This window comes from Bison bison, unplaced genomic scaffold (assembly GCF_000754665.1).
Source record: "Bison bison bison isolate TAMUID 2011002044 unplaced genomic scaffold, Bison_UMD1.0 scf7180017864519, whole genome shotgun sequence".
Taxonomy (NCBI): domain Eukaryota; kingdom Metazoa; phylum Chordata; class Mammalia; order Artiodactyla; family Bovidae; genus Bison; species Bison bison.
In genome coordinates, this window is record NW_011495072.1 from 3,330,756 (window position 1) to 3,356,623 (window position 25,868).

The 25,868-nt window shown below is 41.5% G+C and overlaps 1 protein-coding gene and 1 non-coding gene across 4 annotated transcripts in view; one reads left to right on the forward strand and one right to left on the reverse strand.

Annotated features, from left to right (window-relative positions):
* Positions 1-25,868, forward strand: part of VTCN1 (V-set domain containing T cell activation inhibitor 1) — a 67,479-nt gene that overhangs the window by 34,535 nt on the left and 7,076 nt on the right. For all 3 annotated transcript variants that reach the window (XM_010830716.1, XM_010830717.1, XM_010830718.1), the window contains exons 2-4: positions 5,655-5,719; positions 17,350-17,697; positions 22,567-22,845. In XM_010830716.1, the coding sequence (XP_010829018.1) occupies positions 5,655-5,719; positions 17,350-17,697; positions 22,567-22,845 (692 nt within the window). The remainder of the gene's footprint in view (positions 1-5,654; positions 5,720-17,349; positions 17,698-22,566; positions 22,846-25,868) is intronic.
* On the reverse strand, positions 14,259-14,330 carry TRNAC-GCA. The gene has a single exon. It is a non-coding gene; the product is annotated as a tRNA-Cys (tRNA).

A 25,868-nucleotide genomic window follows, 5' to 3' on the forward strand; every position in this document is an offset into this window, starting at 1 on the left:
TATCACCTTAAGTTGGAGTTTCCACTCAATGGTTTCTGTCCATTTAAAAATGTCCCTGAAGCAGCTTCTGGGCCTACTAAGCTGCCTGGTTTGGCTGCCAAGTCATCTCCCAAGGTACCAATTACTGTGTCTCTTAAGAGACCGATCACAGAGTCACATGGGTTTTGAATGGTCTTCCCTTAGCCCTATTTTTTTCCCCCACAAGCCTATTACGTTCATTGTGTGATTTTGTAGAACATGAGGTTATTTGGGAACACAGCACGTCTTAACAGAAATGCCTCATTTTTTCTAGTGCCGCAGAAAGGGCCAGCACTTGAAGCAAAGGCACATGAGAGAAGTGAGCGAGGCCCTCCTCAGGCTGTGTGGTTGTTTTATGCTGATTCCCCGTCTGCAAGGCGGGCCCCTCCCCTGGCAGGCTGAGGTCTGCAGCCCCTGAAACTCCCCTCCGCCGGCCCAGAACCCTCCGGTGTGATGCTCGGGTCCTGACCCCGTGCAGTGCAGCAGAGACAACTTTTCCTTTTGGTTCTGCCTTGGAGACAGAGTATCTATTAGCATGAATTAGCTAAACATACTTTTGGATGAAGCCTTTCTCTTTACTTTCTTTGAAATTTGTACATGGAAATGTACTTTGATTCTCCCTATTTCTCTCAGATTTAAATCAGTTCCTGAAGTGAAGTGAAAGTCACTCAGTCGTGTCTCTTTGCGACCCCATGGAATATACAGTCCCTGGAATTCTCCACGGCAGAATACTGGAATGGGTAGCCTTTCCCTTCTCCAAGGGATCCTCTCAACCCAGGGATCGAATCCAGGTGTCCCACATTGCAGGTGGATTCTTTACTAGCTGAGCTGCCAGGGAAGCCCTGAAAATAATTTCCTACCTTCCTAGAATTCCTGTGAGAACTTGCTCCTCTCTTCATTGAAACCCTCACATTATATCTTATTACAGTGGCATGTATATGTGTCTGTGTGTGCAACGTATATTTGTATATGTTTTATTTGTGTGTGTCTTACCTCAATTTACTGTAAGGTTCTTGAGGGCAGGCATTTGGTTTACTTCATCTGTCTACTTCCTGCATAGTGCCCAGAACAATGTCCTGCACTTAGGAACTACTTAATTAATGTTTATTAAGTGAACAAATCCTCCAAAGACACTGGCTGTCATCTGGGCTTTTTTGTCAGGAGGGTCTAACAAATGTGCACTGTGAATTCCAGTGCAGTTGGTTAGAAGACACAGTTTTGCATTAAACATTTCCTGTAGCGTAGTTATTAGAAATGATTCTTAGGAAGTAAAAACCAAAAAGCGATGTAAGAACACCTTATGTGAAATATTTTATTCATCTTTTTAAAAAATTAACAAGCAACAGGCAGGAATTATTTCATTTGGCTGCTCTGATAGTTCCTGCTTCTCTTTCCAAGGCTCTGGAGGGTGAGCTGTTTCCCAAGGGAATACCAGCTCAGCCCAAACCTCAAGGTGATTTCTGCTTAGAGAGGGAACTTGCTGACAGACAGCAGGGCTCTGCTTCCACTGCCGGGGAAGCATGGGGGCCTGGGGGTGAGGGAGATGGGCTCAGCTGCTCTGACTGTGATGTACAATCTCCACTGTCCCCTCTCTGCTGGTGAGTGTCCAGGTATCTATTCAGTGTCTCTGCTGTCCACCCCCCTCGTTAAAGAGGGCAGGCCTGTGGCAGGGAGATCTGTGATGGCCCAGCGGGCTGGAAGGGTGGTCTGGAGTGCAGGATGCCAGGGGCAGTGTGGGAAGCAGCAAGGTTGGAGAGAGAGGGTTAAGACTCCCTTTGGAAGGCCATGTTGTCTACATCACAAAGTGGATTTTTACTATGAGGGAGATGGAAAGGCACCTGAAGTTTTAAGCACAGGACTAGTATGATTAGTTTTGTAGTCATTCTGATCAGTAGCTCTGTAGCTGTGCAACGGGTGGTCCTCACAAGCATTTCCATTGGCACCACCAATGAAATGTATACTTAGTTATAAACCTGTACTTATTATATAACCACAGAAGGAAAACAAGAATGGTAATAGCTGCTGCTGCTGCTGCTGCTAAGTTGCTTCAGTCGTGTCCAACTCTGTGCGACCCCATAGATGGCAAAAGTACTGGAGTGGGGTGCCATTGCCTTCTCCATGGTAATAGCTAATACCACTTAAAGCTTTCTGTGTGCGGCTGTTCTAGGTGATCTTTTAAAATGTGTCAACTCGGTCTTCACAAGAAGGAATGGAAACAAGGTCCGCAGTTAGTACCTAGTGGTGCTGGGATGTGAACCTGTTCAGGCTGGACCCAGAAGCCGTGCCGTGATTACAGCATTATACTGCCTCAGTATCACCCTCAGCCCCATTTCGACTAGGTCATCCCCCCTAAGCCACACTCATATAGAAATTCTGGGACTTCCCTGGTGGTCCAGTGGTTAAGAATCCACCTGCCAATGCAGCTTCTGTCCCTGGTCTGAGAACTAAGATCCAACGTGCTGTGGAGCAGCTAAGCCTGAGCACCACAGCTACTAAGCCTGCGTGCCTAGAGCTCATGCTCTGCAACAGGAGAAGCCATGGCACCACAATGAGAAGCCTGTGCGCTGCAACTAGAGAGTAGCCCCCACTTGCCGCAACTAGAAAAAGTCTGTGTGCAGCCGCGAAGACCCCGTGCAGCCAGAAATAAATACATAAATAAATACATAATAAAAAATTCTGAAGTCACCACTGATTCTGGCCAGGGTGAAGCATGGGTTAGCAAGGTTTAGTCTAGAAGCAGGGCTGTCAGGAGAGTGTTGCAATGATGCCGCTGAGACATGGTGGTGACCAGGAGCAGTGGGGACAGAAATGGAGGAATATGAGAGAAATTAAGGAGACCAGGACCTGATCATTCAAACAAATGAGAAAATGTACACGGAATGCTTAGCACGAAGCCTACCCTACTACATGCTCTTTTTGATATACCAAAATACTTATGATATTTTTGTTATTACAAGTTGGGTTATTCTCCAGATTTAAGTCATAGCTTTTAATAATAAGTATGCAGCAAATAGCCACAGATAAATTTTTTTCACAGTAAAAAAGAAACATGAATAGCCCTGTATGGAATATGCAACAATCACTGCCCATTTGATCTTAAAACAAGATCAAAGCTAGGTCTGCTATAATAAAATACCACAAACTGGGTAACAACAGAAAAAAAAATATTGTCTCACTGTTTTGGAGACTAGCGGTCTGGGTGGTTCCTCCCGAGGACCATGAGAAGAATCTGTTCAGGCTTCACCCCCAGCTTCTGGTATTAGTTGGCAATCTTTGGTGTTCCTTGGCTTCCAGATCTCTGCTTTCATCTTCACATGCTGTTTTCCCTGTGAGTGTCTGTGTCCAAATATCCCCTTTATATAAGGATACCAGTCATGTTGAATTAGGGCCCACCCTACTCCAGGGGCTTCCCTGGTAGCTCAGCTGGTAAAGAATCTGCCTGCAATGCAGGAGACCCCAGTTCAATTCCTGGGTCAGGAAGATCCACTGGAGAAGGGATTACACCAGTCATACGGAATAGGGCCTACCCCACTCCACTGTGGGTTTCCCTGGTGGCTCAGACAGTAAAGAATCTGCCTGCAATGCGGCAGACCTGGCTTCGATCCCTGGGTTGGGAAGATCCCCTGAAGAAGGGCATGGCAATCCACTTCAGCATTCTTGCCTGGAGAATCGCCACGGACAGAGGAGCCTGGCAGACTACAGTCCATGGGGTTGCAAAGGGTTGGACATGACTTAGCGACTAAGCACAGCACTACTCCAGTATGATTTCATCTTAACTAATCACATCTGCAATGACTATTGCCAAATAAAGTCACATTCTGAGGTCCTGGGGGTTAGGACTTCAAAATATGAGTAGGGAGGGGCATACTTCAACTTATAATATTTTTATAACAGATGGAGCAGGAATTACTCATACTCCCATTTTAAAGATAAAGAAACTGAGTCTCAGAGAGACAAAGTAATTCACCCAAGGTAAATGATTCCTGGGTCACAAATGCAAGTCTGCTCTGTCCAGCTCAGTAGTCAGAAAGCCAGACAGTACCTCTTGCTATGAGTTTGTTAAGCTGTTCTCACACACTTGGACCAATAATATTTGAGGCCACACCTAGGTGTGTAAAGAAAGGGGGCAGTTGTCAAATGTGGTCTTTTCTTGGAATCAACTGCAGATACTTTATCAGTCCTAGTGATGATTTTGCTTATTCAATTGTTGTCCCTATGGCTATACCTCATGAGGGCTTAACCTCTAGGCGAACTGTTTACTCAAATTGTTCCTCATGAGTCTATCGTTTCTCTCTGGTGGGCCCATCCCTGAGCTGAGGGGAGCTGGGTTCAATGAGCCTATTCGGGGCAGCAAGAAAAATGCCCTGTGCTTCCCTTCTCTCTATAGCATCATTCTTTGCCTCCCTGTACCTCTCTTTTGTCCTGCCAATTGCATAACATCGGTGTGGGTGCAGGGAATGTGTGAGTTGGCAGCAATGAGACTGTGGTGGAGGACACCTGCCTGATGACTTATGCACCAGAGCAGGCAGCACTGGGAAAGCTTCCCAGGGACTGCTTTGCCACCACGCCAGCTCTGACCTGCACCTTCTGTTCTGTCTGAGTCACTCTCAGCAGCTCAAGCCGGTATCCCCTAATGGGTTCCTCTGGGCAGAGAGGAGGGACACACCCCATCTTGAACCCCCATCCCTGGCAGGCAGTGTAGGAAGTAGTCAAGTACAGATTCTGGAGACACAGTCTAATCCCAGCTCTGCCACTTACCAACCATGTGAATTTAGGGAAGAAGCTTACTATCCCTATGTCATGTCTTCATCTGTAAAATGGAGATACGTTTGTTTACCTCATAAGGTTATCACATGGATAAATGACATAGTCCATAAATGGTGCCTAAAACAACATATCTGTGACATAATTCTAGCACTCAGTAAATATAAGCAGTATTTCCTTATTTGTTTATTTCCTAAACATCATTTATTAATCTGCTCATTGAAAACTGGCAAGATACATTTCAAGAAGTTACCAGTTGTTATGTCTGGATGGTGGAGTTTCAGGTGACTTTATTGTCTTATTTTTGTTTATCTGTGTTTCCTAAGCTCTCTGTAATAAACTTCTTACTGTTTTAATAAAACAAACTCTCAGTGAGGATCTACAGAGTGAAGTGGACTAGTGGGTACAAAGCAAAGATATGACCGCTGTCCTTAGTGGAGTTTAAAGTCTATGGAAGGAGACAAAGAGATAGATTAATGATGTAATAAGAGGGATGCAGTAATGCTCAGGGTGGGCTAAGGATTGAACTAGTCTCCCTCAAGTGCCACCTGGCATTACAGAAATGCCATTGGGTTTTCCCCAGCAGTCTTTGTGTCTGATCTTCACTGATCTGGAAATAGGAAAATAAGATGATGCACACAATCAGACAAAAGAGCCACTCCTTTAATCTATCCCAGCACCCAGGGGGCCGAGGATGGAATTGTTGAGATCCCTTTCTAAGGCACCTATTTCTAGGAAAGGACATATTTTGAAGAAAAAGTTGAGAATCTTTATATAATACCTCCTACAAAGGGCAGGTATGAGCCTAGGTTGCAAAGCAGCATGTTAAGTGGAATAAAGAAGTAATTTCCTGTTTCTTTCTCTCTCCATAGCATTATTAGCATCATCATTATTCTGGCTGGAGCAATTGTATTTATCATCGGTTTTGGTATTTCAGGTATGTGATTTCCTGCATTACCACAATCCATCCGCTGCTCATCAGTAAGTCCCTAATCACTTAATGTGCAGAATGGCAAGAACACAGGGGCTGAACCCAGAAAACCTCAGAGGAGAGCCCTGGTTCTTCTACTTATTGACTGTGTTCTCTGCCCTTTAGTCATTTAACTCCCCAGACCTCAGTTCCCTCATGTAGGATGTGGAGGAAATAACATCTTCATCACCAGGTAGCTGAGAAAATAAATGGAATGTCTCTCAGACTGTTCTCTTCACCAGACAGTGCTGAAGATATCATTCTGGGATCACAGCTAAGTGCCTTGGCTAAGCCATTCTATCAACAGTTGACCTGAGTAGATGATTCCTTTGCAGTGGGGCTTCCGCTGAAGTGTTGAAGAATATCAAGTCTTTAACACAGGGTTCTTAAACAGAATACTTACTGGTCATAACTGCTGTTCCATGTGGGAAACAGACGCCACGTGGCATGGATGGTGAGTTTCCAAAGGCAGTCAACTGGTCTCAGTTGCAGGAACAGTCCTCTCTTCTGTGCAGGCCACGTCTCAGGAGCATCTATCAAGGATGCCAGATTAAGACGTTGAGTGACTTAGACCAGCAGCTGTCCTCTCTGAAGCAAGTCACTTGCTTCATTTCCCTTGAAGCGCCTGACTCAGGCCAACACATTTATTTTAACTTAGACTGTGGCCAAAGCTGTCAATTGATAACTTTAGTTCTTATAGTTCCAGCTGTCTTTTCTCTCTGTCACTCTCCTCCAATATGCGTGCTGCCACTAAATAGTAATCACAAGGCCTAAATGAATAAAACTCATTCATTTGTAGATCTGTTTGCCTAGAGAAGATATTAGCATCTTTCTCCATTTTCTTTATCAGTAAAAATGTGTATTTTGTCTTTCATCTATTTTTCTATTGGGTTATCTTTTTCTTTTTGATACGTAGGAATTATATGCTGAGTGCAATTTGGTTGTATGTATTGAGAAATCTCTTCTACTCTCTGGCTTGCTTTTTCACTCTCTTAATGATGTCTTTCAATGAGTGAAGTTCCTAATTTTTACACAGTTCAATTTATCTTTTTCTTTATACCAGGAATTTTTTGTAAGCAGTTTAAGATGTCTACCTATTTCAAGGTCATAAATGTTTTCTTCTAGGTTATCTTGTGGAAGCTTTAACGTTTAACCTCTCACATTTATATCTACAACCATCTAGAAAAATTTTGTGCATGGGCAAAGACAGTGGTTAAGATGGGTCAAAACACTATCCTTCCCCCACTTCTCATTAGTGTTATTTTTATCATAAATCAAGTATCCAAATGTGTTTGGATCTGTTTCTGAGCTCACTAGCCTGTTTTATTCTAACATTCTTTTATAATTTGCTTTCTCTTCATCTTATCTCTTCCTATTCCTAATCTTGGGTGCTCTTTCTCCCCAAACCCTCTGTCATCTTAAAATAGATTTACAAGGTGTTAATTGGCTTTATAGTAGTTTTGAAGGAACCAGGTTTTGGTTTTGGTTTTATTTTTACTTTCTCTGATTTCCTAATTTAATTAAGTCTAGCTTTTATCTTCATTAATGTTCCTCTTCCTGCTTTGTTTTGCTCTTTTAATTCTTTTTTTCTAAGTGATGATCCATTTAAGTTCTTTTTTATTTAAAAAATCATTGTTGATGTATAGTTGATTTATAATGTTGTACTAATTTCTGCTGCATAGTAAAGTGACTCAGTTATACACATATGTACATTCTTTAAAAAAAAATTTTTTTTTCCACTACGGTTTAAACCAGTAGACTGGATATAATTCCCTTTGCTATACGGTAGGACCTAGTTGTTGCTGACTTTTAATTCTTTTTCTAGTATCTTAAAATAAGCACTTCACAAAACAGTATGTCCAGAAAGCCAATAAATAGATCCTAGTAGATACTGCCATTTCATTTTCCAAAGTGATTTACCAAGTTATTCTTAACCAGAGGTGTATGAGGGACCCAGCGCATCACATCCTCACGAACACTGGATATTGTGGAATACTGCTGTGATTTTAACTTCTTTTTCCTGGTGACTGAGAGACGTATGTTTTCAAATAAGAAACATAATGTTGAGCAACAGAGCAAGACACAGAACAGTACATTCTATACGAAGAAACAGGGGCTTCCCTGGTGGTCCAGTGGCTAAGACTCTGAGTGTCCAATGTCGCGGGGGCCGGGTTTGATCCCTGGTCAGGGAACCAGATCCCAAACGTGTAGCAACAGTTCCTTGAATACAAAGAAGACTCTTTAAGTGTTTTCTGAATAGACAAGTGGACAGAGGCATGGTGGGGTAAATAGATAGATAGAAGTTACAGTTCACTCAGTTCAGCCATGAGCTACCAATAATATTAGAACCCTACCACCAATGAAAGGTTTTCTGCCTTCTTTCTACTTCATAAAGTAAAAGCTGGTTATTTGGGATTAAATGGACTGTTTATTAGTTTAACACTATTTAGTTGGCTTTTTCTCAATTGCCTATATTAAAAGAACCATAACCGGTACCTGAGAGCATGACATTACCACACTTTAAATGAGTTAGATAAAATGTTAGCTGGATTAATATACTAGACAATGAAATTAAGCAAATAGCATTAGGTAGATGGTGGTGGTGGTGGTGGTGATAATTTTCAAATGTTTTTTGTGTTCACCTCATGGTGCCAAATAACTTTGCATATATTATCCGATTTACAACTCACAACAAATAGATAAATATTACGATGTCCTGATTAGAAACTTGTGTAAAGTTGCACACAGCTAGCAACCAGGCACAAACACATAATTGCATTTCAAATCCTGACATTTGCTTCCAGAACCCACACTCCCACCCACCACGCTATACCATGATACTCATGCAGAGCTGTAACACAGAAGGATGTTTTCTGGTGTACCTTGCAGGCATTATTCCTGAGACCACAGATGATAAAGATATTTCTAAATACAGAAAAAATATCTATTTCTTTGTAACTTTCCTGAGGCTGTATAGGTCACCTTCTCATAGGCATTCCACTCCTTGGGAACTCTAAATATGGACCCCAAATGCATTTGAGGTGGTTGGCTGGAAAGAGAGGCTGAGCAGCTTCCATCAGGCTGGTTTTAGGGCAGGCTTCGTGGATGACCCTTTAAGAAGGAGGGAGATGCAGTGGAAAGACCCCTGACTATACTCTGCTAGTCTCTGCACTGTCACTCACCCCCTGGGTAACTTTGAACAGCTCTGTGTGGTAGAAACACTTAGAGATCGGAGTTGCTCTAATCTCCGGGATAACATTATGTATCCTTTGGGATGTAACTTAATTTTATAGAACCTCACTGGTAAAATAGTGAGAGTCATTGTGGGAATTACATGAGAAAGTTTTTATAAAGTGCCAGACACATATATGTGTAATAAATGGCTGCTATTATTGTTTACATTGATACTATCAGTGCCATTAATAATTTGCTATTATTAATGCATCCATACAGCACCTCCTAAAACTTGAACAATTTCCTGGCCACACCAGGAAATTCCTCTGAAGTTAGGGAATCCTGGACAGAAAGTCACAGGACACTCCTTCCTAATGATGCTCCATCTTTGGTCACTGGATAAAACAGTAAGGCAAGTGCTTCTGGCACCAAAACACAACCATTGAAGTGGTTTGGAAAGAAAGTGATACATATTTTTTTCACTGGAGTCATCTGGGAAATTAAATAGATGTTGACCTTTCTCATACTTCTTTTAAGGTTTTTAATTGTTTTTATTTTTACATGAGGTAAGGACACTGCTTTCATGGGTAGGCTCTCCACATATCTCAATCTGGCCCTGGATATCAGCAAAATGTGATACAAGGAATACAGACTTAGAGCTTCCCTGGTAGCTCAGCTGGTAAAGAATCCACTTGCAACACAGGAGACCCCAGTTTGATTCCTGGGTCGGGAAGATTTGCTGGAGACGGGAACGTCTACCCACTCCAGTATTCTGGCCTAGAGAATTCCATGGACTAGAAAGAGTTGGACACCACTGAACGACTTTCACTTTCAGGCTTAGGAAAAACTCAGACAAGACTGAGTTTGACAGTGGCTCCACTACTAGCTAGATACAGGGCTTTAGGCAAGCCGTCTAACCCCACAGAGCTTCTTTATCCTATTCATATAATGGCTAGAACAGTATCATTTCTACATCTCAAGGTTGTTATCTGGCTTAAACCGAGTCACTGCAAGCATTTAGTAAAATATTTCTTTCCTCCTGGTGTGCTGATCTGCAATATTTCTAAATGATTCTAACTAATAATGGTCATCAATATCATTGATTTAAGGTTCAACACGTGGCAAGTCAGGTACCATCCTTTACTTACACTATATCATTTAGTTCTTTCAGGGACCCTCTGAGGGAGCTACTATTATTAACATCCCCACTTTACATTATGGAATAGAGAAATTAGAAAATTTGCCCAGGCCCCATATCCAATAAGTGGCAGAGCTGGGTCTTGATCCCCCACAGCTTGATGCCTGTTCTTACATGCCAGGCTCTGCTGCTGCTTCCCTATTATTCAGTTTCTAAGTCATGTTTGACTCTGTGACCCCATGGACTGCAGCACGCCGGGCTTCCCTGTCCTTCACTATCTCCTGGAGTTTGCTCAGATTCATGTCCATTGAGTCAGTGATGCTATCTAACCATCTCATCCTCTGCCACTCCTCCTTTGGTCTTCCATCTTTCCCAGCATCAGGGTCTTTTCCAGTGAGTCAGTTCTTCACATCAGGTGGCCAAAGTATTGGAGCTTCAGCTTCAGCATCAGTCCTTCCAATGAACATTCAGGACTGATTTCCTTTAGGATTGACTTGTTTGATCTCCTTGCTGTCCAAGAGTCTGTCAAGAGTCTTCTCCAACACCACAATTCAAAAACATTAATTCTTCAGCACTCAGCCTTCTTTACAGTCCAGCTCTCACAGCCATACATGACTACTGAAAAAAACCACAGTCTTGACCATACGGACCTTTGTGGGCAAAGTGATCTCTTTGCTTTTTAATACACTATCTAGGTTTGTCATAGCTTCTCTTCCAAGGAGCAAGCATCTTTTAATTTCATGGCTGCAGTCACCATCTGCAGTGATTTTTGGAGCCCAACCTCCTTCCCTACATTGCTCCTTTCACAAGCCTGGCCCAGCATCCTTTCTAATGTTTTCTCACAAAGCAACTGTTCTCCTCCACCCTGCCCTCTTCTCTGGCGAGAGCGGCACTGACAGGTGCTTCTCCAGGTGCCAGCAGTGCAGGCTTACGCCTATGTGTTTCCACCTTTCCACCGTGTGCTATGGTGCCCATCCAAACAGCGGGCTGTGGTGGATGCTGAGAATGCTGTCTATGCTATTGGGAACCACAGAATTTACTAAGTTATTTCAAAGGAAAGTTCATTTTCCCAGCTTTCATCCAGTGGTATTGGGCATCCCAGAATCATAGTTTCTATAAAGAATCCTTGCTTTGAGCTCATCCTGGTGCTCTGTGACAACTAGAGGGGTGGGATTGGGAGTGTGGGGGTGGGCAGGTGGCAGGCACAAGAAGGACGGGATTATATGTATACTTATGGCTGATTCAGGGTTTCCCTGTTGGCTCAAATGGTAAAGAATCTGCCTGCAGTGCAGGAGTCTTGGGTTCAATCCCTGGGACAGGAAGATCCCCTGGAGAATGGAATGGCTACCCACTCCAGTATTCTTGGCTGGAGAATGCCATGGACAGAGGAGCCTGGTGGGCTACAGTCCATAGCGTCACAAAAGAGTTGGACATGACTGAGCGATTAACAATTAATGGCTGATTCACCTTGCTGTGCGACAGAAACCAACACAACATTGTAAAGCAATTATCCTCCAATTAAAAATAAATTAAAAAAAAAAAAGAATCCCTGCCTTGTGTTACCTATATCCCCACTTTCCAAGAAATTCCCGCTCCTACTGCAGATAGCAGTTAAATAGTGCCCATCCATGTGAAAACAGAAAGACTCCAATTTCAACTTGCTGCCCTCTGACAATCCTCATTTTGCATGCAGACCAGAGCTGTGGTAGTAATTAGCCCCCAGGAGCTAGAGAATTCATTTTTAGTGAGTGGTTGGGGCTTCTAACTTTAAAAATGTTCGATAGAATCTTAAGAGACCAGTGGAATTCTTAAAGCCCATGCCTGTTTAACAGAGTTTTGTATCAGTAGATACAAAACTCTAACCGTCTCTTAAAGTCCTTTTACCCTCAACCAGCCACACAAGAGCCCCTGGTGTTTAAGAGACCTGGAGAGTCACATTAGACCAGACTGTGGTTCCTAGAACATAGCTCCTTGAGCCAATATTTGTTGGCCAAATTGAAAATAGATTTCTTTTTGAGAGAAGCAATATTTGTATGGTATTGCTTACAAATTAAATTTCATTTTATCACTTGTAACCATCGTTTATTCACCTAACAAGTATTTATTGATTGCTTTCTGGGTGCAAAAGCAATGCCTAGGTCCTCAGGGTTTTTAAAATTCTCACTGGCTTTTATTCCTCCTTGATTTGCTACAAGGAGGGGGGATTTAATCAACACTGCACTCATTCCATCTGCCACATCTTTAATGCAACCTTAAATGAGCTAGAGCTGGAGGTGGGTCCCTGGGGCACTCCACAGCTGCCTACTTTTAATCATTAAGTTTTCTAAGAGATAGTTCAACAAATTCTCCACCTGTGGGCTCAAGGCCAACACATTAAAATTAATTTGGTAACATAATTACTGAACTAAGATAAGTCATTACCATTTCATTCTCTCCATAAATTGTGCTAATCATGTACTTTTTCTAAAAAGTAATTTTTCAATTCAACTTTAATGGGACTTTATAAACTACAATCAAATTTACCCTTGCTCTAAAATAGTTACATTTGCTTTATGATTTTATTGAGAATCATGGTGTATTTTCATTGCTTTTTCTATTTTTCACTGACTCATATTTCCCCAAAATTAAGATGGGATAATCTTGCCAAATGTTCCTTACTCCTACAATCACTTTGGATAGAATCATTATTTCAAACAGTGTCTTGATTTCAACTGATTTTCATTCATTCATTTATTCATTCACTCAACAAACATTATTTTTCTCTGTAAAAATAGCACTAGGCACTTGTCTTAGTTTGCTCAGGTTTCCATGACAAAATATCATACAGTGAGTAGTTCCAAGAGAGGTCCCCTGGCCTGTTGAAGCATAGAGCTGAATAGCACTGTGGTCTGGTCTTACTGTAGGATCTAAGAAGTCTGGTAGCCTTCCTTCATTTTGCCTCATTTTTCTATACCCTTTGGTTTTTTCTGTACCAAGCTGGCAATATATAATCCTATTTCTATTCCTGGCTTCTGTTGTGGTGGCTGTTAAAATCCATGAGTCATACATATCATCTCCTTATCAAATGGATGTTCACCCACACCCTGAGTGCTATCTTCAGAACAGCCTTCTCATTTTTTGCAATATTGATAGGCTGAGAATTTTCTAAATCTCAGTTATGGATCCTTTTTGCTTAACAATTTCTTCTTCAATTCATCTTTCTCCTTTCCTATATTTTAGTATAAGCAGTCAGGAATAACCAAGCCACTCTTTCAACAATTTGCTTAGACATCTCCTCAGCTAAGTATCCAATTTTATGGCTCACAAGTTTTACCTTCTACAAAACACTAGAACACAGTTCGGCCAAGTTCTGTGCCACCTTCTAACAAGGACTGCTTTTCCTCCAGTTTCCAATAATGTGTTCCTCATTTCCCATCTGAGACGTCACCACATGGCCCTTAACATCCACATTTCTAGCACACACCTCAAAGCTCTTTCAGCCTCCACCCATTACCCAGTTTCAAAACTTCCTCCATATGCTTATTAGGTACTTATTACAGTAGCACCTCCACTTCTCAGTACCAAAATTTATCAGTCAGGGTTCTCCAGAGAAACAGAACCATTAGGGTAGGTGTGGGTATGTATGTGTGACGGGATATAAGGAAGAGGAGAGAGAAAGGCAGAGACAGTGATATTTAGAAAGAATTGGCTCACATGATTGCGTACTTCGAGAAGTCCTAAGATCTGTGGTTAGCAAGCTGGAGACCCAGATAGTTCAGTTCAAGTCTGAGTCCAAAAGTGTGAGACCCAGAAGAGCCGATGGTGTAGTTCTAGCCTACAAATAGGTAGGCTCAAAATCTGAAAAAGCACAACGTTTCAGTTCAAGTCTGAAGGAACTGACTGGCAGGAAAAGACTGATGTCCCAGCTCAAAGGCAGCATGAGACCCCTCTTGTTCCGCCTTTTTGTTCTATGAGATCTTTAATTGATTGGGTGAGGCCCACTCACATTAAGGAAAGTGATCTGCTTTATTGACTCAAATACTAATCTCCCCCAGAAACATCCTCACAGACATACCCAGAAAGTGAAAGTGAAGTTGCTTAGTTGTGTCCGACTCTTTGCGACCCCACGGACCGTGGCCTACTAGACTCCTCCATCCGTGGAATTTTCCAGGCAAGAGTACTGGAATGGGTTGCCATTTCCTTCTCCAGGGGTTCTTCCCAACCCAGGGATTGAACCTGGGTCTCCTGCATTGCAGGCAGATGCTTTACCATCTGAGCCACCAGGGAAGCCCAGAATATCTGACCAAGTGGCTGGGTACTGTGTGACCCAGTCAAGTCGACACATAAAAGTAACCATCAAAGCATTTACAGGACTTACAAATATGATTACGACAGTTTTTCCTTTGAAAAGCTTATGAATTAGTGCCAGAGACAGACTAGAGACAAAGCAAAGGGAGACAGATGCTACAATAAAGGCAAAGAAAAGCATTCAGGAAGAGCAAAGAGAATCTATTAACTTTGCTTTGGCAGATCAAAAAGGGTTTCACGTGAATCTCTCAATCTGAATAGCCTTGAATATAAGTAGAATTTGGACAATTGGTGATAAAGGAGAAGAAGGAACTATAAGCTGTAGGTGCAAGATGAACAAGTGTGTGTGTCAAGATGCACAGTACAATTATAACCAGTACTAGCCTGCAATACCTTGGATATCAATCTGTCAAGTAAAAATAAATAAAAAGCAAATTAAATCTTTAAAGCAATGTTAAAGAAAATATGAAAGCAAGGGACTTCCCTGGTGGTCCAGTGGCTAAGACTCCATACTTCCAGTGCAGAGGGCCTGGATGTGATCCATGGTCAGGGAACTATATCCCACATGCCACAACTAAAGATCCGATGTGCCATAAGGCCTGGCACAGGCAAATAAATAAAAATAATAAAAAGAAAATGCCAAGGCAGAGCAAACTCTTTTCTCATGATGAAGTCCTCTGTTAGAGCCCATTTGTGAGCCCCACTGTTCTAGGATTCTGTACAGGAAGAGCAGATGTGCCAAATTTGTTATTACATTGAATTTTTTATGTTCTTTTTGTGTGTGTGTTCTGTCTTTTATTGAAAAAAAAATCAAAAAAAAAAAAGAAAGAAAAAATCAAGTACATCTTTGCAAAAATAAAAATAGAATTTTATTAGAGCAGCACAAAAGGGAAACAAAGAAAAGGCAGGGGATGGGGTATGTTGCACTCATATTACACAGTTAAACTACATACTACCTTCTTTCATATTTTTCCCCCAAATCTCCCACATGAATGGCCATTCATGGCAGTTACTCCAAAGCCTCTCATTCCCCATACTCTAAAGCCTCCAAAACATCCTTCCAACTCAGCCTATGCATGTGTTTTTGTTTCCTCTGTCTCCTTTTTACTGATAATTTTTTCTTCCATTAGTAGCTCTCTGTTCTTTATAAATGCATCTAGCTTGTTTCTCCAGTTCTGTCCCACATCCATTACCTTCATCTGTTTATAAAGGCCTAGGAGCTAATGAGACATTTCCAACCTCTTATGGGCTGGAAGACGCAAGAGGCCAAAGATATCCCTATGTTCATAATGTTAACCTCTTCAATTTTTGAAAAATAGTAAGTATCCTTTGCTTATGTATTTTTCCATTGAAGGCAGCAAATAAATAAATTGCTTGATATGCAAACTACAGTATAGAATGTAGTAGAAAGAATGGCTGGAAAGGCAGCAATAAGGGCTAATATATATGGGCATTTCCTATGTGGCCCGCAGTACTTCACTTTGAAGGCCATGCTGTTAGTCTGAAGTCTACTCCACAGCCCTTGGCATGGAAGGTCAGTGATTAGAAAACTGACATGGGGGACTTCCTTGGTGGTCCAGTGGTTAAGAACCTGCCTTCCAGTACAGGGGATGTGGGTTCCATCCTGGTTGGGGAACTAAGATCCTACATGCCACAGGGCAACTAAGCCCATGTGCTGCAATGAAGACCCAGTGCAGCCAAAACAAAAATTCAGAATTAAAAAATAAAAAACAGTATTAAAAAAAATATTGACATGTTCAGATTGTTCTTTAAGGTCCACCTGGATGCAAAGATGAGCAGCAGGAACACCAGTAAGGAAGCTGAGAAGTCCAGCTGAGAAGTGCTCAGCACCCATCATATGTAGGACTTTCTTGGTTGTAAGAAAGAGATGTTTGTACAGACCATTATAATCAGTGTTTGTTTAAAGGATACTCAGAAGGTGCACAGAAACTAGACCTGAAAACCTTCAGGATCTAAGACACACTAAGATGGGGGACTGCCTTCATTTTTTCCTCTCATGGTCTCCCTCACACTTCTCTGGGTCTGTACCACTCTCTTCTTGAGCTCAAAGACCCATCCTTCTCCTTAGCTTCACATCCAAATCACAGCAGGAGGCTCTCAAGAATATTCAGTTAATTAAATCACCCCAGAGACATCCTCAATCAGCAGCTTCCAGTACAGCAAGAAGAGTTGGTCAGTCCTTTACAGACTGAGTGGGCAACTGCAGAAGAGACAGTGGACATGGCTCTCACCAGAATTAATACTTCTAATTGTGCTATGTTTGGAGAGAAGGGTGTGACTTCTATCTTCAGCCCCAAATCAATTGAGTACCATTCTTCATTATACCATAGCTAGCGCTCTAACCTTGATCGAGCCACTTATATTCTCTATGCCTTAGTTTCCTTATCATTCAGGTGGAGATCAAAGTAACAGCACTTTAGAGCTTAGCATTCTTCAGGATTATTAGCCACATTTAGTTAACATGAGATTTCATTTCTATGCCACTTCTGGTTAACTAAGAATAACAATTACCTTATATGGGTAATTACAGTTTGCAAATCAAGTTCACATCCACTTGATTTTGATTCTCACAAGAGCTCTTTAAGGCAGGTAAGACACATATCCTTACCTCCAATTTTCTGAAATCCAGAGGTGTAGCCAAGTTTGCAAAGCTCGTAACTGACCAAACCAGAATTGGAATCCTCATCTTCAAAACTCAAGTCCAATACATTCTCCTCTTGTTTGGTCTCAAGGTTTTGGTTGCTTGGTCTCAGAAAGCTATAGTGTAGCTTTTTTTAATCAGCTATTGGCAGATCTGCTGTAGGTATCAAAACTATTGTCTTAATGCTCTATTATGTTTTCTTTTTTCATGACTCTCCTGTTTTGTATATTTCTAATTTATTACAGAAGTCACTGTTTGGCTTTTTAATGATGAAGGATTTGGCTGTAGATGTTCCAAAGCTTCCCTTGGCACTGACCCTTGTTTCCTGAATTGTAGGAAGACGCTCCATCACAGTCACCACTCTCACCTCAGCTGGGAACATTGGGGAAGATGGCATCCTGAGTTGCACTTTTGAACCTGACATCAAACTTGCTGATATCGTGATACAGTGGCTGAAGGAAGGTGTCATGGGCTTGGTCCATGAGTTCAAAGAAGGCAAAGATGTCCTGTCAGACCAGGATGAAATGTTCAGAGGCCGGACAGCAGTGTTTTCTGATCAAGTAATAGTTGGTAATGCCTCTCTGAGGCTGAAAAATGTACAACTTACGGATGCTGGCACCTATAAATGTTACATCATCACTTCTAAGGGCAAGGGGAATGCTAACCTCGAATATAAAACTGGAGGTAAGTTACTTTTGAAAAGTGGGAAAGAAGGGGCCAGGAGATGTTTGAGACTAGAGAGTGTGAATAGCTCACGAGTGACTCATATCCAACAAAGACCATCTGAATTCTGTGAGCAGCCATCCTTGCTGTCTAAGAGCCACACCAACTCCACAAGTAACCCATTATAATATTAAGTCTTAAAATCTTTTGTTCAGGACTCGAGCCTCTTCTGAATTTTCTCATATATCCCTTGAAATATTTTTCCAAAGTAATTTTTCTCCCTCAGTAGCTCTCTGTTCTTTCTCTTCTATGGTAGCCTTCAGTCTTGCTAGTGAGAGAAGACTATATATAATCTGGTCTGAGACTTTTCTATTCTAAGTGGGCTCTAGCCCAAGTCTGAAATCAGTACCTCCAGGGACTCACAGCAGTGGAAACCATTATAGGAGTTCAAAGGTAATTGACCAAAACAATATTATCGTATAAACTCACTAATCCTTCTCCCCTGAAATCCACACTTCCTTACCAACTAAATTTAACATTTTCTGAATTTATGTACAAGGGACTCAGATATTGTAAGAGCAAAAAGATGATTAAGAAAACAAAGATAATTGTCCTCCCTTCTGGAGCCAGAGCTCATAGTGTAGAGCTCATAGAGTTGAGGGTCAGGGCAGAGATACGAAATATGTGTAAAATCTATACTAATTGGTAAAGTGTATTAAATGCTTGAAGAGAAAATACAGAGTGATTTGGGGATTCAGAGATCATATCCAAATGCATAGGAAGTAAAGGGATGGGAAGGCCCACATGGCGAGAATTTGACATCTAATAGGAGCCTTGGAAGATAGAAAGTATTCTGAGACTTCCTAAGTTAGTCTGCACAGGTCTTTTCTGGAACTCTCATGACATGTATATGTAATGGTTTGAAGCACAGATCTAGAGACAGACCTGGGCACATAACAGTGGCCTGGGCAAGGTACCCTCACTGAGACTTAGCTTCTCCGTATTAAAATAGGGATTAAGAGAGTCACGTCAAAGGTACACTGGAGCCAACTGAAAGGACTTCCAGTGGCAAAGCTGGAATGATCTGAGCAACAGAATAAACAACATAGTATTAAATTATAATTAAGTATAAAATAAATACACAAGTCCATTCTTACATGAGTGAGATGAAACAAATTTTCTTTATAGATGAATCCCAAATAATATTTTTAGATCTCACCCCTTCTGAGAGGTGGGGCTTAGAACTTCCCTGCTCCCCCAACCACCACACTTAGGGTGTGTTAGTGAAGTCCAACTTCCAAAGAAACCTAGCAAACGCAGCCTCAGCCAGGTGATCAACGTTAACACCTTACAATTACGTCTTGCTGACTGCATGCGCTCTTCGATGTGACATAATGAGAACGGCGCTTTAACTATTGTTTCCCTCTCCAAAATCCATAATCTCAGTCTAATCATGAGGAGATCATCAGACAAATCCCAATAGAGGACATCCTACAAAATATCTAGCTAGTACTCCTCAATAGAATGGTAAAGAAGAGATCTCTTCAAGAAAAGTAGAAATACCAAGGGAACATTTCATGCAAAGATGGGCACAATAAAGGGCAAAATGTTATGGATCTAACAGAAGCAGAAGATATTAAGAAGCGGTGGCAAGAGTACACAGAAGAACTGTACAAAAAAGATCTTCATGACCCAGATAATCACGATGGTGTGATCACTGACCTAGAGCCAGACATCCTGGAATGTGAAGTCAAGTGGGCCTTAGGAAGCATTACCACAAAGCTAGTGGAGGTGATGGAATTCCAGTTGAGCTAGTGAAGTCACTCAGTTGTGTCTGACTCTTTGTGACCCCGTGGACTGTAGCCCACCAGGTTCCTCTGTCCGTGGGATTCTCCAGGCAAGAATACTGGAGTGGGTTGCCATTTCCTTTCCAGGGGATCTTCCCGACCCAGGGATTGAACCCAGGTCTCCTGCATTGCAGGCAGACGCTTTAACCTCTGAGCCACCAAATCCTAAAATATGATGATGCTGCGAAAGTGCTGCACTCAATATGTCAGCAAATTTGGAAAACTCAGCAGTGGCCACAGGATTGGAAAAGGTCAGTTTTCATTCCAGTCCCAAAGAAAGGCAATGCCAAAGAATGTTCAAACCATCACACAATTGCACTCATCTCACATGCTAGCAAAGTAATGCTCAAAATTCTCCAAGCCAGGCTTCAACAGTATGTGAACCATGAACTTCCAGATGTTCAAGCTGGATTTAGAAAAGGCAGAGGAATCAGAGATCAAATTGCCAGCATCTGTTGGATCATTGAAAAAGCAAGAGAGTTCCAGAAAAACATCTACTTCTGCTTTATGACTACACCAAAGCCTTTGACTGTGTGGACCATAACAAACTGGAAAATTCTTCAAGAGACGGGAATACCATACCACCTAACCTGCCTCCTGAGAAATCTGTATGCAGGTCAAGAAGCAACATTTAGAACTGGACATGGAACAACAGACTGGTTCCAAATAGGAAAAGGAGTACATCAAGGCTGTATACTGTCACCCTGCTTATTTAACTTATATGCAGAGTACATCATGAGAAATGCTGGGCTGGATAAAGAACAAGCTGGAATCAAGATTGCCAGGAGAAATATCAATAACCTCAGACATGCAGATGACACCACGCTAATGGCAGAAAGTGAAGAGGAACTAAAGAGCCTCTTGAAGAAGGTGAAAGAAGAGAGTGAAAATGTTGGCTTAAAACTCAACATTCAAAAAATGAAGACCATGGCATCTGGTCATATCACTTCATGGCAAATAGATGGGGAAACAATGGAAACAGTGACAGACTTTATTTTGGGGGGGGGGCTCCAAAATCACTGCAGATGGTGACTGCAGCCATGAAATTAAAAGACTCTTGCTACTTGGAAGAAAACCTATGACCAACATAGACAGCATATTAAAAAGCAGAGATATTACTTTGCCAACAAAGGTCCGTCTAGTCAAAGCTATGGTTTTTCCAGTAATCACGTATGGATGTGAGAGTTGGACCATAAAGAAAGCTGAGCGCCGAAGAAGTGATGCTTTTGAACTGTGGTGTTGGAGAAGATGCTTGAGAGTCCCTTAGTCAGCAAGGAGATCCAACCAGTCCATTCTAAAGGAAATCAGTCCTGAATATTCATTGGAAGGACTGAGGCTGAAGCTGAAACTCCAATACTTTGGCCACCTGATGTGAAGAACTGACTCATTTGAAAAGACCCGGATGACAAGAAAGATTGAAGGAGGGAGGAGAAGGAGAAGACAGAGGATGAGATGGTTGGATGGCATCACCGACTCAATGGACAAGACTTTGAGTAAGCTCCAGGAGTTGGTGATGGACAGGGAAGTTTGGCAGGCTGCAGTCCATGGGGTCACAAAGAGTCAGGCACGACAGAGCGGGTGAACTGAACTGAACTGAGTACTCCTCAAAACTGTCAAGGTCATGAAAAACATGGAAAGATTGAGAACATGTCACAGACCAGAGGAATCTAAAAAGACATGACAAATAAGGGCAATGTGACATTGTGATTGGGATCCTGGAATAGGAAATGGACTTTAGTGGAAAAACTGATAAAATCCAAATGAAGTCTGGAGTTAATAGTAATATATAAACAATATTAATAGTTTCTCAGTTTTGACAAATGTGTCATGGTTATGTTAGCGGAATATTAGCAGAAACTGAGTAAGGGGTATACAAGAACCCTCTGTACTATCCTTGCAACTTTTCTATAAATCTAAAATTATTCCATGTACTTCCCTGGCAGTCCAGTGGTTTAGACGCCACACTTTCAATGCAGGGGGCACCGGTTCGATCCCTGGTTGGGGAATTAAGATTCCACGTGCTGCAGTGCGTGGCCAAAAGATAAACAAAATCATTCCAGAATTAAAAACTTATTTTTTAAAGTGGTCACAATAATAGATATACCTGAGACTGTTTTGACAAACACATGAAGTAATGTCTAGAATTTGGTGAACAGCTCAGAGCACACCCTCAGTAAATGGTGGGTCACTGTCATGTACTCAGGTTCCCACATCATCTCCCGGGAGCTCATTCCTAACCTGTTCCAAGTGTGCGAGTCTGGTCTCCCCTGCTACGCTGCAGGCTCTTTAAGGGTATGGCAAAGCTGTCCTTTCACTTCTCACTCAACACTAGCACAGTCCTGGGCAAAGGAAGATGCTGAATATATTAACAATGTGTATCCTGCCTTTTTGGCATAATAAACATTTACTGGCCAAAGTGCACAACTTAACATTTTTTACAAGTGTCTCTCTGCCTAGATAGATGAGGAAGTTAGTTTTAATTTCAAAATGTACTTGCCAGCCCAGGGAGAATTATCTTAGAAGAAAACAAATGCCTGTCTTTATTCATGGATACCAGGGCAATCTCTACCCAAGCAAACTTCAAATCTCCATGATGACAAGTCCTGTGTGTGGAATTTCTGTGGGTGATAGGTGAATGCTCTTTGTTTCTTCCTTCTCCCTCTCCACCCTAACTTTACCCTCCAGGCCGAAAAATACATAAAATTCAGGAGGCTTCACAGGTGCCTGGGAAAATAAACACCCAACTTCCCTAGCTAATAAATTTTTTTGTATGATCACTGGAACTCCTCTTACGTGGAAAAATTTATTTGTGTAACAATGACATCTAGAACATAGGTCCTCGGAGTTTGTGATATTGACCAGAATGTTGTGATATATAGCAATAATATAAGCAAATCACTTTTTGCATCTATAATACAATGAGCCATACATAGCCCACTGGGAAAGTACTGAGTCACTTCAGTGTCTTTGTTGTAAGGCCTAGCACCTCAAAGGCTACATTGTCTTATCGTCCAACCTTGACATCTGTCCTTTTGACCTGCAGCCTTCAGCATCCCAGAGGTGAATGTGGACTATAACGCCAGCTCGGAGAGCTTACGATGTGAGGCTCCCCGATGGTTTCCCCAGCCCACAGTCGTCTGGGCATCCCAAGTTGACCAGGGAGCCAACTTCTCAGAAGTCTCCAACACTAGCTTTGAGCTGAACTCTGAGAATGTGACCATGAAGGTTGTGTCCATACTCTACAACGTCACAATCAACAACACTTACTCCTGTATGATTGAAAACAACATTGCCAAAGCCACAGGGGATATCAAAGTGACAGGTGGGCTCCTTCACACTTATGGTATGAGTTTATTGTGGTTATAATCAAGTATAAATTAAAGTTTAATTTCTTTAACAGATATATTATGTACCAGGGCACAGAAAGTTTCCCTGAGACCCCAATCACAATTCCAGTTGAGACTGTATTATGTAAGAACAAAACTAATACAAAACAGTATTTATGGCCTACAGAGCAAAGCTGACAATTAGTTTTCATTTGTATGCCTTCTTACTGCCTGGAGAGCAGTGTTTAGGATTCTGAGGCCCTGTCTAACTCAGAAGCATTGCTTTGGTATAGCAGTATCTAATTTAAAAAATCATCTACATGAGAAAAAGAGAGTTCTTCCACTATCCTGTGGAACAAACTGATGACTGTACCAATTAGAACACTTTTAGTTGCCAAAACACAAAACAAAATCAACTCAGGCCTAAGCTAAAAGGGTATTAGGATATCTCATGAAACCAAGGTCAGGAAGTACAGTATGATTTTAGGAACAGCTGGAACCAAGAACTTAAATTCCATTGGTATTCTTTGTCTCTCATTTCTAGTTTATTCTCTAGTAAATTCTGTCTAATTTACTCTCTTTTGTTTTAGTCAACAGGGAAAAATATGGTTGCCAAGAGCTCTTACCTTTAAAAGTCTCTTTCACTCAAGAGAGTAACTAGACTGAAGCTCAGTCCCTCAGTCTGACTCTACATTCCCAGAAAGGCTCAACTTTGGTCAGCTACCTGTACTTAGACCAATGAGACAGTACTTGGATGAAAGGCCTTCCCAGAAGAGAAGGGAGAATAAAGTGTTAGGCATTTAAAACAATGAGTGTTAACAAGAGTATCTCAGTTTAGACCTCAGTTAAATGCTCCAAACTATATAACGAATGCTCCTAATAGAAATGGCAATAACTGAACAAACCACAGAAATTGAGCACAGCTTTTATTCAGTGAGCAGTTTCTTTTTCAGTGCATGCTTATCGGATACATTAGAACAAGTGCTCCATATACCAGTAGCAGGACTATACACAACTTTTAGAAGCGTGACATAGCTCAAAAATCAACATAAACTAACATAACTCCTTTTTACCGTGCGCAGGGTAAGTTTTTAAACAATGAAAGAGACTGTGGGGTTTATATCCTGTGTTCTCTTATTGCTAACTGGGGTCATTCATTCAACAAGTATCTACTGAGTGCCAAACACATGAAAAGCAATCTGTAAGTCCTATGAAACACTAAGATGAATAGCACAGTTGTCATAAGAGAAGTTAATCAGTGTGGTGTCTAGGGGAAAGAGTTATTAGAGTACAGTGGCTCAATAGACGAGAAAGAGTTCAAGCTGGGTTTTGAAGGGGGAAAAAATGACTTTAATAGACTAGAAAGGCATGAAGTCAGGAGCCTATATCAGTGTCTGGGGGAGAAATTACAAGGATCTTAACTTGGGCAGTGACAATGGGAAGGAAAGGGGGAAGAATCAAAGGTTAATGAAGAAAATAATCTACAAGCCTTGGTGACACAAATGTGCAGGACAAGAGGAGGAATAACTTGAAAGGGGTCTGATATTTCTACCCAGATTGCTTAGAAGGTTAGTAATGCTACCAAAACCAACAATAATGAAAATGTAGGAAAACCAACGTGTTTGGTAAGATTTTAGAGATGCTGTGTTGAAAGTGTCCACTGTGTACAAATGCAGAGACATCCAGTGCTTAGCACATGACCCAGCACATGACAAGTCTGGGGGAGGCTGCTTCATCCCTACGCCACAGACTTCTTCCACGGGAAGAGTCCCGGACTACCAGTGTAACCCTTCTAGTCTCTCTCTTCTCCCCTCTTTCACTCTTTCTCAGAGGAGGAGGAATTAACTCACCCCATCAGTGAGTTTATTAAGGGAAGCATAAGTAGCTCAACACAAGAGCCAAGCTGCTTGTGTTATTCTATAACACAAGGAATTACGTTCCTTTCTCTCTAGCTAAACAGAAATTAGCTCCTCTGAGTCATCAGTTTTCAGGGGCAGGATTTGCCCTTGCGGGAGAAAGCAGGCCCCGGTCTTAAGATGCCCGCAGCCCACTTCCCTGCAGACAAAGCATAATTCTTTATTATCAGCTTTATCAGGAATAAAGGTGATTTTAGTCTTCCAGTTGCCTCACTTTTTTCATCTTACTCTTTAACTGGTTCAGAGCTCAGTGGGGGAGAGGGTGTTTATTGGACTCCTTTGAATTCAAACAACAGGCACTCAAAAATATTTGCTGAATATTACATTTTTAAACTGACATACAGTAATAATTACAAATACAGATGTGGAATTTAGGACAGAATTGGGGCTAAGGAGGTGGATTTAGAAATGATCAACTTAATGGAAGTAATGTTTATTAGGCTTGAGTGGGGTTACTGTTATTTTTATAGCTAATACTTATTGAGTGCTTACTATGGGGCTAGGTTCTATTCTAAGTGTTTATACGTATTAACTCATTAATCCTCATAAGAACGCTAAGAAGTTATTATTTTAGCCCTATCTTATAGATGAAGAAACTGAGACACATATAGATTAACTTGCCTAAACTTGCCTGAAGTCACACAGCTATTAAGTGTCAGAGTTGAAATGAACTAAATGACACTGGACTGTCTAGGGAGAAGATAGAGTAAAGAATAATTTAATTCTTCACTTTGGCCTTTCTCTACTTCAAAATGAGAACAATATTTTCTCATTACTTGGTAGTGCTGTGATGAAAGCAAATGACACAGAACCTGTAAAGGTCACTGTCTAGAGGGAAAACAATGTGTCTGAAACCAAGGACTGGCAGTGGCTGTTGGTTTAGCCTATTTTTTATTTGGAAACCAATAGCAATCTGTTTATTGGCATCGTTTTTCATTTGGCTGAGTGCTCACTGGACTGGAAGAGAGAATGGAACATCTCTCAAGAAAGGGAAAGCTCTGCTTTAAAGCCAGTTACAGAAAGGTGGAGAATGGGTTACAAAATTCCTCCCCCCCTCAAATTAGGGCACAAGTTATATTAGGAACAACTTGTTCTGTTTTAGG